Genomic DNA, 16,676 nt, shown 5'->3' on the forward strand with positions numbered 1-16,676 from the left:
ATGAACAGCAACAAAAAGACTAGTCATTCATTCTGTTGCGTTCATCAGTAAAGATATGATCTATCAGAGGTATAGATGTAAAAAGAAATCACACCCTGGATGGATGGATGATGTTGAGCGAACCTGCTTCAGACTTTGATGAGGAGTAATTTCACTGAATTTTCCAAAATGGGAAATGTACTAAATGTACCTTCTCCTTGTGCATCTAAACATCTCAATTTTTCACTCTCCTTTGTAATACTATATGAAGTTTCCCTGTTTAGCATTAACAATGCACACACAAATATAGAATTCACAGCCCACTATGTTGATGCAGATGACATTTTAAATAGTACACCTATGTACATCATTTGTCAGCTGTTATGTCATCTTAAAATAAAGGTATACAAATGCAGGCAATTAATTTGTGAAGATTTAGAGTACTGGTTAGACTCAGAAGCAGGAAAGATGATTCAACACATGCAAGACAAAATACTTCATTTTTGATTTATTCATAGTATTCAATTTTCAGTTCTATTCATGATGCACATCAGCACAATAACTCAATTTAATCCTAAATAAATAAAGTCCCTCCCTAAAAATAAATACCAATCACACATCAGCAGTTTGCGTGTTAAGCACTGAGGAAATAAAGAAAACATTCAAAAACAAAAATACTGAATGTAAAGAGAGTAGGTCTGTAAGAATTTCACTCCCACATAGCCCTGTGCCACAATGAGACATTTAACAAAACACATTTGTTCCCAGTGTATCAGAAGGCACCAAAACACCACAAAAATGACCTTAACTTCCTTAGTTTTCGCACTTTGCAAGAATGGGCAAGTAAGTTTTCTTGTGCTTGGATGAGAAAACAAAAGAACTGCCACATCTACAAGAAGACAGCTATAATACAGCAAGGAGTTGACTAGCTTAGCATAGTTTAGCATGAAGAGTGCAGAGAGGAAATGCCCCCAGATGACAAAAAAACAAATAAAAAAAAGACAACCTGCACCTCTAAAACTCAGGTTCAGGTCATTTATTCGAACATTCAAATGTATTAGAAGGAATGAATGAATCTAGATCTTTCTGGAAATTTGTCTTACAGTAACTTACAGTAATTTGATGGATTGTTATTAAAAGATGTTACAATTACATGAACCCAGACTTGTTTAGCAGATATCTATACTCTGAAATGAAAAATTTTTTTTCATTGATTGCATGTTAAAAAGGCCACTTTAAATAAATGTCAATGCAAGTAATGAGTACAAAAGAACAATATGAATGAATTACCGCTATCTTTAAATGACCAGTTAGAGGTCACTCTGAGCACCTTGTGCTGGTTCTCCTGTTTGTTGGATCCAGGCCATGTGACCAGGTAATGATTAATCTCTGAGTGAAATGAACCAGGTGGTCAAGAACAAAAAAACCCCAGAGGAACTCTGTTTGTGTGTGTTTAAGATAAAGGAGCCCAATTATTCATAATTCCCGTGTTTAAAAGCTTAAAAAAATCCTATTGCAGTACAAGTTTTGAGAATTCTCTGAATAAAATTTATGTTTGAAAAGCAATTGAACTATAAAATAAGAACTGTAGTCCAACAATAACCTGATTATTATTATTATTGTATAACTATTTGGTCTGTCATGAACCAAAGTTCAGTCTGATGAAGAGTCAAAACTTGAAATATATTTACTGTACCACCACTGAAGGAAAGAAACTGAGCAGTCACTCAGTGATTAAACTGTTACCTAAACGGAGAATAATTCACAGAATGTCATTTACAGTGTGAGACAACCGCTAACCTGGCACTGCCCTCAACTTTCACAGTTAACCTAAATTCATCATCATGAACAACTAAGAAGCTTAGAACAATGATTGAAAAAAATCAAATTTCTAAACTAGAGTCATTTTTGAAGCCTTTTTCCCCATCTGAACTACAATATTCACCAAAGAGTCACTCGTTAAACGACTTTAACCTACAGAAGCATCATGTAAGGCTGATCAGCTGGGATTGTCGTCTTGCCATCCTGTCAGCCTTGAGGTCAGCGTGGAGGAGGAGACGGCGCTGGGTGGAACCCAGTGAGCTGGCCATCTGTGTCACGTCTTCATTCACCATCCAAGTCCAGCTTATATAGTTTCCTGGCAGCCGAAACATTACACAGCTTAGTTGACATGTTGCACACCTAAACAGATCCCATCAGGTTAAAGGCTTAAAGTTGTTGTTTTTTTTAAACCTGGGAAGCTGATGAGAAGAACAGAGACATGTTTCAAGCCTAAGATAATAAAGATAATATAGAATTTCTTGAAGTAAAATATACTTATGATTAACAAATCCAAAGTAACTCATCCACCATTTGCCTGGTGTAATTAATTCATGAAGGGTCCCTTGAGTTTTGGGAGTGGTGGCCCAGATACGTAATATTTTAGTTATAGAAAGACAAAAACAACAGCAACTGAAACTGTAAGTTTGAGAATGACTTGACTTTTTTAAACTTTTTTCCTACAACAGGTGTTTCCTGTGGTAGAAAAACTGTATTTCTGCTGGTGTGGACAGACCATAGCCTCCATCTCGTGTGAATATGATCAATCAATCATGAAAATCCCCCAAAAATCAAATAACCAAGTTAAAACAGATTTTTTTGGTTTAAAAAAAAAAAGGTATGAAACACATACCGTTAGGGCCCATACAAAACACGCTGAAGTTTCAGTGAATACTGTGCATCAAGTTGAGGAGGTGTGGCTAACTTGTCAATATCATGTACGCAGATGCAGACAATCTGACTCACCCAAAGAGAACTAATAAAACACCCAAAACACTGCAGACAGTTTTCTCTATGGCCATGATAGTTAAAGGACTTTAACAAGAAGTTAATAATGCATGTATGAAACTGGGTCATCAGAGAGTTGTTTTGATCAAAATTATAATAACTACCATGAGCGTAAGGAACATGAGCATTACACCTGTTGATATTCCTGTGAAGGGGACTATTCTGAGGACTCCAGACTCACACGTGTAATTGCTTGAAAACTGGGAATAAACTGATAGTTTGAGAGAGATAAGCGATCCATAAACTCAACTTTCTGTTTGCCACTGATCAGTGAATCTACATTGGATGACAGAATAGATTTTCTATTGAATGGTCTGTTGCGACCGTGTTCCTGCAATCCCCCATCATGTTTTAGCTGTTTGGGAAAGATGTGTTAGTCTCGGTATGCTCTCAGTGACGTAATTCCTGACCGAAGGTTTTGGGACAAGCATGCCTTCCTGAAGAGGAAGCACCTGTGGATCCTGTAACTCCAGAAGCAAAAGCTTTTTTTCAGTTCCGGGACAAATACAATGGCTACACTGGTATAAATCCCTGCATCACAAAAGCATAACAGCAGAGGCTTTGCTCTCAATAATATAGCTATAGCTACACTATGTTGAGTATCTTTGGGTCTCAAAAAAGATGCTCTAGAACTTCAAGCTATTATTTAACACCGATTAGCTGCAGCCAACAATGAGTCAACAGCAGCTACCGTTCTTTGGCTCCGTCCACACGATGACGGATTTTTTTGAAAACGCAACTATTTAAAAACGCATCGAAAACGATTCGCGTCCACACGACAGCGTTTTCAAAAAAATCTCCGTCCACACGTAAACGCATCAGTGCGTTTTCGAAGACTGCTCTAAGCATGCCAAACCATGTGGTGGCAGTATTGAATCAAATTTTATCCAATAGGAATCCTCCGTGTTTTGTTGTCACAACACACGGGCCCATTAATATGACGTCACAGCGGTTTTCGTCGCAAGCAAAACGCCAGCGTTTTTAAAAAGTTGAGGATACACCGTCCACACGACAAAATCCACCTAGGCCAGCGTTTTTCGAAAAGTTGCATTTTTGTTCCGGATATCTCATTGTCGTGTGGACAGAAGGCGTAAACGCAACAGAAAAGTTGCGTTTTCAAAAAGTTCCGGCATCGTGTGGACAGGGCCTTTATCTCTCTACAGCTCCGCATGGTGTTGTAATCGAACTCTTTTGTAAAAGTTCAATCACATATTAAAGACCTGATTTTCACTGCAAAACACTGAATGTCATGTTAATGAAGTCTGCCGACTTCCACTGACTTTGTGTGCTTCCGGACCCATCAGTGACACTTGAATGATGAGCGGGTCCTGGGACTCTTTGAGGGAGAAGGTCTGCTCAGCAACAGGCCTGGAGGGCCTGAACTCCTCTCTCCACCAACAAAGTGCTATTCCAACCAGCAGCACACTGAGGATTACTGGGAACACACACACACACACACATACACACACGCACAGACACACACACATACAAAGACAAACTGAATAATTTCCTGCAACTCTGCAGACATGACAGACATAAAGAGGCTGACATCAACTTTCTTCCACTCCCCTCCTCTGAGTGGACAAACAAATTGTTGGCTGTTATGACAGAAAAGGAAGCTGGGTGTGACTGTCGACCTCATCATGCGCTGACATAACATTCATGTCCTCAATGATGCAGTCTAAAATGTGAAACGCTTGGTTAGGATGCAGCTGGGACAATGACAAACGTTTTCTTTACTCATACTCGTGTTGGTCCGCCCCAAGTTACCGAAAAAGATTTTATTGTTGGTTGTTTTACAGAAAAGTGAAGCGAATCAGGGGGATTTATTTTGGTCACTTTTTTCAAGGAAGGTTCTTACCGATAAGAGAGAGGATCCCAGAAAACATTGGATCAGATAAAGTTGTTGCGGGTATGGTACGAGAGATTGATGGAATTTCTAAGGGTTTCTTTCGTCCCATTTCTGGAGGAGTGCAGCGAAACTCTGGAGTCTCAGCGAGCAGGTCAACGACACACTCATGCTGACAGACAGTCCCGGTATTTCCACATATAGATGGACCTATGGATCAGATCAATGTTTAATTTGTTGAATACCAACAATACAGCGTTGCATCACTTTGATTCAAAGTTCATACATCACTTTAAATGAACCTTTTGTCATTTATAAAAGAGGATGAGGTGAACAAAACGGGTGAATACTATCCTCAACAACTACGGAGGTACTCGGTGCAATGCCTTCATTTTTGCATAATTAAAAAAAAAACTGTCCTTATGTATGGAAAGAAGAAAAATGTTTTAGTCCCAGGAGGGTAACAATAATAAAAAAAAAAAAATCAGCCAGACTCAGTCATCCCCACCATCCTTTGATCAACAGTGAACAGTCCATGAAAAATATGTTGGCAAAATCACCTTCCCTCACGTTGAATGTGTTTGACGGGTCATACCGTTCGGCTGGAGCGCAGGATGAATGATGACCACACCACCAGGCGATGCTGCATTTGACGACAGTATCTGCAGGTTCTTGCCGTCGTGTTTGTTGGCTCTGCAGACAGTGTGTGTCACTTCTTCATTCCAGTACATAAAGCCCTGAAGCGTTACAGAGAGACACAGTACAGGAAATCAGATCAACCTCAGGGAGAGTTTCTGAATGACAGATGTTAACTATTAAAATTGTTCCATTTGTGGAAAGAAATGTGAAAATATATGTGTTTCACTTAGTATTGCACCTGCTTGCAGGGATATGAACAGAAGAAATAAACGCAATATAACAACCCGGGTAAGCGGTTGGAAATAAAACAATAAAACTCCTTATCAACGCCTTTTACTCCACAAAGCAAAACATATTCAAGGCATTTGATTTTTATGATGATGAAGTAGTAAACACAGGAACTTTAATACAATTCATCAAGACGCTTTATTAATAATTCATTACTTAAGCTAAAAAGGAACTTATTAACAAAACAAAAACAAAAGATTTCTTGCTACTGTCATCCCAATAAACCCTTGTGGTTATTATGGTTTACTGGGTTAATCAACGTTATTCAACAAAGCAGCAACAGGACAGGATGTATTGCTGTGGTGTACGCAGGGTTGTGGGATTAGCATGTTAGGCTAAGATGCATGTATTTATTGTCATTTTCTTTAATAATCTATTTTCAAGTGATTGGGTAGTTAGAGTCTGGTAAAAGGTCACCCCCCCATAGGGCAGAAACATGGCCCCTTTACCTCAAATACAGCCAGTCCAAAGGGCCGGTCCAGGTAGCCGTTAGACTCCACCACAGTTTTACGCTGACGGCCTTCGAAGTTTATCCTGGAGATGCTTTTTGTTCCCTGGTCGATCCAGTAAAGCAGCTGACGAGGAATATCTAGAAAACAAAATTACAGCATATTTCATCCCATGAAAGACAACACCATGAGACACCATGTCAACATATTCAAATGAACTGTGGGGACAACTGGAGCTCAGCTTTCAACTAGAAGTACAAACAGTTGCGTGTCGTTCTTGTTCCTAAGGGGAAACTTTCCCGTCTTTTATACAGACAGGACTCTAATAGTACCAACAAAATAAGTAAATCTAAATATCAGTACATATTTCTCAGTAAACATACCCAGAGAGAGAGCGACAGGCTGCCGTATTGAGTAAGTAACCAGAGACATTCGATCCCGTCCATCTAGGCGAGCCCTCTCAATCTGTGCGCTGCTGCCGCTCTGGGCCCAGAAGAGCAGCCTGAAAAACAGAAGCCACTGATAAATATTACAGCTGGAATTCCACACAGATAAATAGGAATAGTCTGGCTCCCCCTACCCTTGGAGAGGATCCACAGCCACTGCTGAAGGTTTGTCCAACCCCGTGATGAGCTGACGTTGAGCTGAACCGTCCAAAAGGCCAACATGAACAGAACCCGTCTCCACACTGGTCCAATAGAGGAGATGATGGATCCAGTCCAAAGCCAGGCCCGACACCGAGCCTTGAACCTTCAGAGCCAACACTGACTTCTGCAGGTTCTCATCCATAGCGACCCTGAAGTGGATCCAAGAGTGAAACGAACATGGAAAAATCAATAAATCAAACCTTAATTCAAACTTTTGCTCCATCCAGATAACGATGCACGTCTACAGTACATTCTTCATTCTGTTTTTTACACCTACTGACTGAGGTTACTTGAAATTAAGGCATTGATGTCTCCTTCAAGACTCTTAATTAACTTTTAATCTACTGCCATCATCAGGTCAAAATTTTAACTTTATCAATTACCTGTCTAAAACTCCTTTTACTTGACGGGTTGTTGTTTTTTGGTTTAGTTTGTAAAATATACAAACCTGAGCCAGGAAAACAAAAACAATCTTGCAGAATCTATCACAATTATAATTTTTCTTGTCTTTCTAGAAGCTACAGCCGTCATCAGCCCTCAAAAGTTTCGTTTTTGTAAGGTGACACAGAGCAGTGTGTGGCAAAGGCTACAGCTACAGCTTGGTACCTGCTAATAGAGGCCCATCCTGGCCGGGCCCAGTATAGTGTTCTGTTAGAGGCCAAGGCTGCCACTGGTCCCCGTCCGGCTAAATGTCGAGCCGGTTCCCTGTAGTCGGTGCCAGTAATGTTTATCCATCTCATTCCTTTGGAAGAAGCGAAAACTAGCTGAGCCTCACCTCCTGGACGCAAAAACAAAAAAAAATTCAATCAAATAAATAAATAAATAATAATCAGGTTTTAACATTTGGAGTGATTTTGAAGCACATTTAAAGAATTGGTCGCTGAGTTTGTTTTGTAATGTAAACCAATTCTCGGGCGTTACGTCATCACCGTGTTAAGAACTAAACCAACAACATCCATCCTAACGATAATAACTTACTGATGTGACCAAGCGGATGTCATAAAATGGCAATCACAATAAATATGATACGCCGCTATCTGAGAGTGGCTCATGTCCGAACTGATGGACGTTGGCTAATGTGTTTGTACATCCATTCTTGCCTTTCAGCTTAATGAGTCAAAGTTGACTGAGGTGAGATCAGTGTGGGCCTGCAGACAAACCCAACCACAATCCATTCACTTGGCACAAATACTGTGCGCAAATATGCATTTCACATGAGTTCTTAGGCACACGGCAAAAGTCAATAAGAGTACACTCATTTAGTGCCTACAGTGTTCGGTATTTACTTCACAAAATAAAAGAAAAAAACTCACAACACTGCGTTTAACCTTTAGATCATCAGTGGGTGGTTTCCAGAGGACTAGGGCTTCATGTACAAAGCGTGCCTACGCACAAATACATGGGGAATGCTCTTTTTTTTCCACAACTCAGAGCGATCAGACGTGGAAATGTGCACGTTTCCACAGCCTTTGGTCCTTTGGTGACACTTAGAGGAGATGATGGGAAACTCACACAAGTCTTTGTACATGAGGCTGTGGTCTTTTGTTTCTCACCTTTGGCTCGACACTCTCTGGTCGTTGGATTCATCCGGTAGTCCTCGAGACAATCACAGGTGAGGGTCCCATTCACGTGAACACAAAGCTGATCGCATATGTCGCTCTCCAGGCACGTGTCAATGTCTCCATTAAAAGAAAAGTTGCATGAAGATGCAACACATGGTTGTGTTAGAGCTATGTAGTACACAGGAAACCCAGTAGCATGTTCTCCAAATAAACAGCTAAAAATGAACACTTAAATCCTCCATCACTGACCCTTCGCCTCACCTTCACATTGACTGTCAGCGACCAGTTTCATGTTGTCAGGGCAGAGGCAGTAGAAACCCATGGGCTGATCCTTACACACATGAGAGCAGCCTCCATTGTCAACCTTACATTCATCCTGATCTGCAAAATGAAAGAACAAATGTTTCATACCAGCACAAACGAAGGTGTTTAGCTACAGGTACAAATCTGGGTAGTTCTTATGGGACCCATAAATGTTTACTTCCACCAGTTTGTTAACAATAAAATGACCGTCTCAATCTAAAACTATAATTTTTGGAAGAAAAAAAATACCCCCACAAAAGAAAATGTTTTTACTTCCAAGTGTCTGTGTCTTCTGTCGGTTAACAGGACGACTGAATTTCTGAATATATAAAATCTACTGTATTGGAGTTTGTGGTCTGGATTATCAACTGGACTTAAGACATATTTTTCACAGATTCTTTACCATTGGAGCATAAAGCTTCTAGCCTCATGGATGATGGATAAAATTGGTGTTACAAAAATTGCACCACGACATTATATAATATCTACCACACTTCAAAGTCCACTCTGTAGCTGAGAGAGGTTCAGATCTACCGAGCCAGAATGAATAAATTCTATGTTACAGACATGTTCGATGATGGAATTGGAGCAGGAACTGTGCTGAATCTAATGAATATCAATTTTTTTTACAATAGCAGTGAGATTTTAAATGAGCAGGGGAGGTTTTCATGGTTAACGAATCGTATGGGGGTCACTCTAGGATGGGCCTGTTGCCCTCAGGTGTAATGACATAATGGAGGAGCCGCTCTGCCTTCATGAAAGTTTTCATGTACTCTAATTTATTTCAAATCAAGCAGTAATTACATGTTTTATCCATATAGTTCTAAGATGCCACCTTTTGCTGTCTGACGTCTCCTGATAGCATCTCAGCTCATACACTCTACCTGATACGGGTGCTCTCCATTTGGTGTGTTTAACGTTGGTGACTGTTTGGGTCGGTGTGTGTGGTGCAATACAGTCAGTCTTCCTTTAGACTAAACCAAAATAAAGTTAATCACACTCATCTCTAAGTTTCTGGGGAGGAGTGCATGAATTTGTGTTTTTTCTTCATTTCTCTCCTCATTTCTTCAATGGAACCAGTTGGAACAAATTTTTTTTTGTTTTTTTCTGTGCTTCAAATTATGATAGCATCAGCTGGAAAGAAAAACATTACCTGATCAACAGCAGGTTAAAACTGCTTCCAGGTATGTCATGGTGCTCACAGCTGATGGTAATCTAGTACGCTTTTGTGCTGAACACGAAGTGATAAGAACAGTAAGAAGCAGCGCGAGACTGCCCTATGGTGGCCATCAACAATCAGCAAACTCAAACACAGTAAGAAGTCTGGTATGACTGACATCATCTTTTTGCCACATCAGTCTTCACAGGAATTTGTTTTCCATTTAGTCTGATTACCATAATCCGAAAATACATCTACATGTACTTTGAAAGTGTGCCTCCAACTGCAGCCACTGTCTAAAATGTTCCTTACTGGAGCTCAGAACCAAAACACCTGGCTGTCTACAGTCTTTAAGGCTCCTCACTCACCACAATTTTCTTCGTCGCTGCCATCAGAGCAGTCTGGTGTGTTGTCACACTTCCAGCTCTGATGGATGCACTGCCCGTCTCTACACTGAAACTCAGACGACACACATGCAGGAGAATTCTGCGGATGTGGCCGAGGCAAACCAGACAAAGCAGTGCAGTTCTGGCAGGAAGCCTCGTCACTCCTGTCACCGCAGTCGTTCACGCCGTCACACAAGAGATGTGGAGGTATGCATTCCCTGCTGTGGCAGACAAATTCTTTTTTCTTACACGGGTGACCTGTGAAGGGTGTAAGTTAAAGTTATAGCAATGATTAAATCAAGACCTTTTGTCAGATTGGAGCAGACAACTTGATACAGAAGTGACAACTGCCACTGGGTAATGAGGCAAAACTCTCAGGAGGTGCAAAATAATAACAAATTTTATATTTCCATATGCGTTGAAACTTATTGACAGCTGCTCGTGGTGTGACGAAACACATTAAACATGACTAGACAGTCTGGCATTACATGGGTACATATTTAGTGAGACAAAAGGTAAGAGATGGTAAATGTCACGTCTCTCACATTAAAGCAACACTTACAGTAATCACATCTGCTGCCATTATTGACATGAACAATAATTAGTCTTGCAGTACCAGTAAACCGGTTTAAATAATTCCCACTGAATTTTTTTTTTTAATGAAAGCCTGCAGCAGCTTATATTTTAAGCTGAAAACCCAATCCCACAGGAATTCAAAATCAAAGTCTAATGACTTCCACAAAGCAGAAAACAAAAATCTGCAATGGTATTTCTTCACATAAGGCAGGAGTCAGACGTAGCACTGAAATTCAATTTAAAAACACGTTGGAAAATAGGAAAAAACAAAAAAATCAAACAAGCCAATGGTATGAATAACTGACAATTACTTATTCTCCACAATTTTGGCAGAAATGCCTGAATAGATCATCCGTGTTCACACAGGTGGATGGACAGGTTTCCTAGGTGTTTCCTTGTCAGGGAATGCCCATTTTGTCCTGACTGTTTGGTTCAAGCTGCCAAAAATAAGCTTGTGAAACCCAAACCAGCGTGCATGTGTGTGTTTGTTGTTTGGGATAAGATCACATGGTAGACATTGTCCTCACCGCAGTGGAGTTCATCTGATCTGTCTTTACAGTCTGTGCGTCCATCACACACCTTCAGCGTAGGTATGCACGAGCCATCGCTGCACCTGAAATCCAGCTGCTGGCGTGAGGCGGGCAGAGAGTGACCGGCAGCCCCTGAGGTACATGGAAACACACAGCTTCCTGTGAATGTGCGGTCGTTAGTTAAAAAATCGACTGGTCAAATTGGCTGGCTTGTGGGTGAAGGAAGAGTAGAATAAAGTTTGAGGCTGATCTGGGCACAGATGCAGATTATAGACATCATCACAGCGACATCAATGTGTGCTCAGGGCATGGGAACAGCGATCCAATAACTGACGATCTTCTCACAGTGATATAGTTACAGGGTTTTGTTTTGGAATAGCTTGGAAACTCTGGTGCTTGGAGACTAAGGAATTTTGTGTATTATCTGACTTTCTCATAACATAAAATGAAAAAAGGAAGATTTTGACAACTCTGGCAATCACTATCAAAACTCATGTATTCACAAGGCAACCGTTCTTCACATGCAAGGACAAAATACACACACTTTACCTTGTCTTGCTTCACAACAAAATATATGTTTGAACAGAACATTTATTTAAAATTTGCATGTGATTCATTGATACACATAAAGTCAGAGTTGTACACACCTGTTCCCAGGGCCAATGTAAGACCTTACTGGAACAGTTTCTGGGTACAGTACATATATAAAGTATAGCTGAGTAGAGGTAAGATCGGGCCTAAAAAATCCAGCCCGACCCGACCCTGAGATTAATAAAGCCTGACCCGACCGTAATTATTGACATTTTGAGCCCGACCCGGCCCAAAATTCAGGCTGGGTCAGGCTTGGACTCAGGCTTAAGATCTTACCTCTACTTTCAGTGCCAACGATGGAAAAGTTAAAGTGACAGGAAAAGATACAGCTGACGCATGGAGGGAACGGAGCAGGCATTGTAGATGGATGTTTCTCATATAGCGCCTTCTCTGTTTTACCTAAATTATTTATTTTATAAGGGTATTCCTTAGTTTAATATCCATAGATCGTTTGAAATATATAATATATAAATATATATTTATTAAAAAAGTTCAGGCCGGATCGGGCTTGGACTCGGGCTTAATATCTTAACTCTATAGCGGAGTGATCATTAGGAGCATTATTGGGAGCATCCACTAGATTGCAGTAATGAGACAGGACTCCAAACAATCTCCACCTATGAGGCATTTTAAACTCAGGACACAATGAGGCCACTAGATATCAAAGTTCAGTCTGTCCTGAGCATTTCTCTCTGAGCAGCTTCTTTAAGTGTTCTCATGTACCTGGCATCAGGACTTCCTCAGTCCCCGCATATTTTAACGAAAGGCTGAGCCATTTTTCGTTTTGACACAATGTTTTACAATTGCAGAAATCCATGTAACATACAGAGAACGTAGTTTTGTGTTCCAGTATCTGTTGTTTGAGGGATCATTGAAGCTGTCTCACAAATGCTAGGATATTTAGAGACATTAGCCTATATTTTCAAAATTGTTAAAATACGTGTTTAAGTTAAACTGTAGCAGATGTCTTGCTTCCAGTCAAGAGTTAGGGCTGAAACTGCATCGTTTCACAAAAGTGTCATCATAAAAGTGTGGATTTTAAATTAGGTGAAAATGACAGCTTTCCTTTACTCATTTGGATTTACAATGAGCCAGTGACAGGCTTGAGAGGCTTAATCAGTTATGGTCAAACATCTCTGACCTGATGCTGTCTAATGTGTCCGACCCTCCGCTTTCATGTCATGTCCCAAGTATGTGGAACTAACTTCAAGAGATCAACTAATCTCAGCTCTTTTCCATCAAATCAATCAACTTTCATCTCTTAAAAATGCACAGTAACTATTACTCCTGGGTTTCCTCTTAAGCTATTTGGGTGGTTTTTGGTTCAACTGAATGCTTTTAATATTTCAAAAGTTGTCATATATGTTATTTTAGACCCATTTACATTTTTGCGTAAATGAGCTTCCATAAATTGTACTTAACTTTCTATTTTATTATTGACATATGTCGTGCATATTTTCAATTACACATAAGCTAACTGACTTTAGTGGACTTGTACTGTAATTTACTGGTTTCCAACGACCGAATATAATTTTTATTAAACAAGTTTAAATCCAGGAAATCATTACAAGATCAAGTTCATTGTAATTTGCGAAGAAAAGTACTTTAGGTTTCATTCAGACGTGCGGTCTGCTCGAATGCAAATTATTTTTTATTATTCAAATGAAAAAAAAAAAACTTTAAGACGACTAGCTTCCATTTATATTTACAATTCATTGAAGCATCTTACCCCAGATGGACAAGCAGGTTAGAGGAACAAGAACAAGCAGTCCTCTGCAGTGCCCCATGCCCTGTGTCCTACACGATTGTGCTGAACGCGGCGCACAATTATGACGCAATAGCTTCGTGCGACAGTTTACGGGTCAACTAGTTATACTTAATATGCTGCTCGCTGTTAATCATCTTCTGTTAGTGCGTCACAGAACGTTTTACATGCGAAATTAATGAAACTTTCTAAACCGATATTAAACAAAAAATGAAATGGACTCAGATCCGAATCGTGTTATTTCACTTAGGCTATTTGGAGGGGGTTTTTTTTGTATTTAAATACATTTGATGAATTTTTGAAATGTTTCCTATATATTTCCTATATATTGCTGTTTACTCGTAAACAGCAAAACATATTTTGAAAGTAAAAACCTTTGCTTCAAGTCTGTGCGTGTCTGCCCACTTTACGCGGATGTTTCCACTCTCCTTGGTTGATTAATCCAGTTTCCAGACCTACAGGTTAACAACCATCCCATTCATATGCATGGAAGCCTAGTGAGGTTCCCAAATTGGGCCAAGGAGTGGGTGTATTTTTCAAACCTTTGATATATAATATATTGATATATATTGATATATAAGCTTTGAGTGTTTGTTTCATTGCATTCATTATACATGTACAGTATGTAACTTTCTTCAGTTTCCAAATAAAGCATTCTTATTTAAGAAACTGGTGTGTAGTTTAATCCACAATTAATAAGTACTCATATTCAAAGTGGATAAAATCCAGCGACAAAAATATTAGAACACAACTACTCAATCTCTCAAATACAGCCAGCGTAATATTTGGTCATTGTGTACAACATAGTGACTTCAAGCACAGTATTGTCATGTCTTCCCTCCTCGACACTTCACAATCTGCTGTATGTAATTCTATCCTCTCGTCTTCGTGGCATTAATTTGGGGAAGGCCCTTTACCGTTCCCACAGCTGAACTCCAGCTCAATAAAGGTGTGGTTTGATGTGAAGAACATAACTGGTCTTTTAATGCCTGTAAATTTTGTATGGGAAGTCATAAAACATCCTGTAGCTGTAGCTACTATTAAAAAATTTTATTTATAAATAATATAAATACATAAATACAATTTATTTATACATCTAATGTAGTACAGGTTCTACATATTGTGTAGTTAACCTTGGAAAGGAAGACAACAACTAAACAGCTTGTCAAAGAACTAATTTGGTAAATTAGAGAAGAACCAGGTGGACAAAAAATTAATACAACACTTTTATTAACATTTAAACTGTACAGATTTGATGATGGCCTCTACAACAGGTCTGGAGAGAGAATTCAGAGTGTTGAGACTGGAGGATTTAATGCTGCTCAGAGCTGCGGCTGATCTTTGGACAGTGGTGGCTCCTTATACACAGCACCTGGGGTCACAGGTAGCTTTAGAGTCTTAGACACTTGACTGGAACAGATCAGAAGAACCAGAAAACAACAAAAGATAGTTAACATTAATTACAAACTAGACATTTCAGTTATGATAATAATTTATCAAAAGCTAATTTTTGTGTGTCACAAATGTCAGAAATGTCATCTACATTCTGAGCTGTAAGCATGTACACACTTAAATTGTGTAAACATATATTAAAACAAATTTTTAAGAGTCTTGCTCTGTATGCTCTGTAACTTCCTGATAAAGCAGATGTGTTGCCACTATACATCTCATACTTTACGTATTATTATTTGAGATTAAATCCACGTTTTATTGTGAGTAAAACAACTCACTGTAGGGCAAGACTTTTATTTGGAGTTGGTCTAAATATGGAATTATTTACATCCCTTTCCAGTAGTAGATGGTAACTAGGTGGTCAGATGAGAAGCAGCAGACGTCTACAGCAGCATGAATAACACACTCTTCTCACTTATTAGCATCTATGCCATGATCTGTAATCCTTCTCCTTTTCTAAAAATTGGATGATCAATCCAGCCTTGACCATTGAGTATAATCACTCCACTTTCTGTCCTTATTCATTAGTGAAAGCACACTGATTGACGTAGTTACCTGCCAGCAGTGAGAGCCTTCTGTGATGACATAACAATTGTGGCAGGCACGGACTCCCTGCGTCCATCTCTAGTGAAGTAGTAGTTATCAGCAAACTTATGGCTTGGGCCTAGAGGCAACTTAGGTGGTGGTTGTGTCCTATAAGGAAAAAAAAATGTATAGTTAATGTCACCAGATTTCTACCAGTTAGAAAAGCTCTACTACATTTGATGAGCACTTGTCAGAAATCTATCAGGTAGCAGGCAGACTGAACACCAAAACTATGTGATGAACTGACAGGTACTGGCAAACCATTGTCCACCTGGATCCAGTTTAACTCGACTAAGGTTTAAGGGATGCACATGAAGGCTGATAATAAGGGTAAATGTGACAAATCCTTACCTGTCAGGTCAGGCAATTTTTAAGACCAGAGCTTCTCCATTAACGTCAATAAAAGCTGTTTTAGATTAAGCCTGGTAACATCGTGAGAAAGCTGATGAAAGTTTACCCTGGTGTACACGTTCTTACCTCTTCGCAATTTCTTCATATCTCAGCTGTAGTTTTCCTTGCAGTTTTTGCTGAAAAATAAATATAGGTGAACGTATTATCATTCTTTTGGTTATATTTGCTATTAATTTTAAACCAATTATTAGCGGTGTCTACATTTGTATAGCTAAGTAAGCTATCATCCGACTAGCTCAACTGGCTCTACAGTTACGTCACATTTTATAACTAGTTACGAAAAACCACTAGTAAATCTACTTTTCTACCGCAGTGCGCGCTGGTTCAGGTTAAGAGTTTGTCATTCAGTTTGTGGCTCACCCCAGATAAGAAATTTCGGAGCCTTTGGATGATTTTGGTAGCAGTCGCCATGTTTGCTGTTGTGAAGGACACGCGACTTCTTCTCCTGATTTGTTCGACAAGCTCAAGACTAAATGGACGCGTTGCTGCCCCCTGCTGTTCACTGTTGATACTCCGTTTGTTCTACTAGTACAGTACTGAATATTCAACGGAGCCTGTTTGAAACTGTAATTTATCTATTTCAATTCATGAATAAAAACAAATGTTAAAATACATTTAGTTAACTTTGGTAAAGCATTATTTAATTTTCTTAGTATATTAGGTGGGGTTAGAGCACTGC

The 16,676-nt window shown here is 39.5% G+C and overlaps 2 protein-coding genes across 4 annotated transcripts; both read right to left on the bottom strand.

Annotated features, from left to right (window-relative positions):
- Positions 1 to 481: 481 nt before the first annotated feature.
- Positions 482 to 13,595, bottom strand: LOC137598882 (low-density lipoprotein receptor-like). Of its 3 annotated transcripts, none has more exons than XM_068319415.1 (13): positions 13,514 to 13,595; positions 11,191 to 11,325; positions 10,070 to 10,345; positions 8,501 to 8,620; positions 8,231 to 8,356; positions 7,284 to 7,455; positions 6,611 to 6,826; positions 6,414 to 6,532; positions 6,031 to 6,170; positions 5,250 to 5,391; positions 4,667 to 4,864; positions 4,086 to 4,240; positions 482 to 2,116 (listed from the first exon to the last, which is right to left on the bottom strand). In XM_068319415.1, the coding sequence occupies exons 1-13, from the start codon at positions 13,569 to 13,571 to the stop codon at positions 2,105 to 2,107; spliced, it is 1,869 nt and encodes a 622-aa protein (XP_068175516.1). In that variant the 5' UTR covers positions 13,572 to 13,595; the 3' UTR covers positions 482 to 2,104. The 3 variants fall into 3 exon arrangements, with proteins under 3 accessions (XP_068175516.1, XP_068175515.1, XP_068175517.1); XM_068319414.1 differs by having other exon boundaries at positions 482 to 2,219; XM_068319416.1 differs by lacking the exons at positions 482 to 2,116; positions 4,086 to 4,240 and having other exon boundaries at positions 4,765 to 4,864; positions 5,215 to 5,391.
- A 1,167-nt stretch (positions 13,596 to 14,762) lies between these two features.
- ndufa7 (NADH:ubiquinone oxidoreductase subunit A7) lies at positions 14,763 to 16,439 on the bottom strand. Its single transcript, XM_068320028.1, has 4 exons — positions 16,358 to 16,439; positions 16,064 to 16,113; positions 15,557 to 15,694; positions 14,763 to 14,959 (listed from the first exon to the last, which is right to left on the bottom strand). Exons 1-4 carry the CDS (start codon positions 16,406 to 16,408, stop codon positions 14,872 to 14,874), a joined length of 327 nt encoding a protein of 108 aa, XP_068176129.1. The 5' UTR covers positions 16,409 to 16,439; the 3' UTR covers positions 14,763 to 14,871.
- Positions 16,440 to 16,676: the final 237 nt, after the last annotated feature.

Source organism: Antennarius striatus, chromosome 7 (assembly GCF_040054535.1).
Source record: "Antennarius striatus isolate MH-2024 chromosome 7, ASM4005453v1, whole genome shotgun sequence".
Classification (NCBI taxonomy): Eukaryota; Metazoa; Chordata; class Actinopteri; order Lophiiformes; family Antennariidae; genus Antennarius; species Antennarius striatus.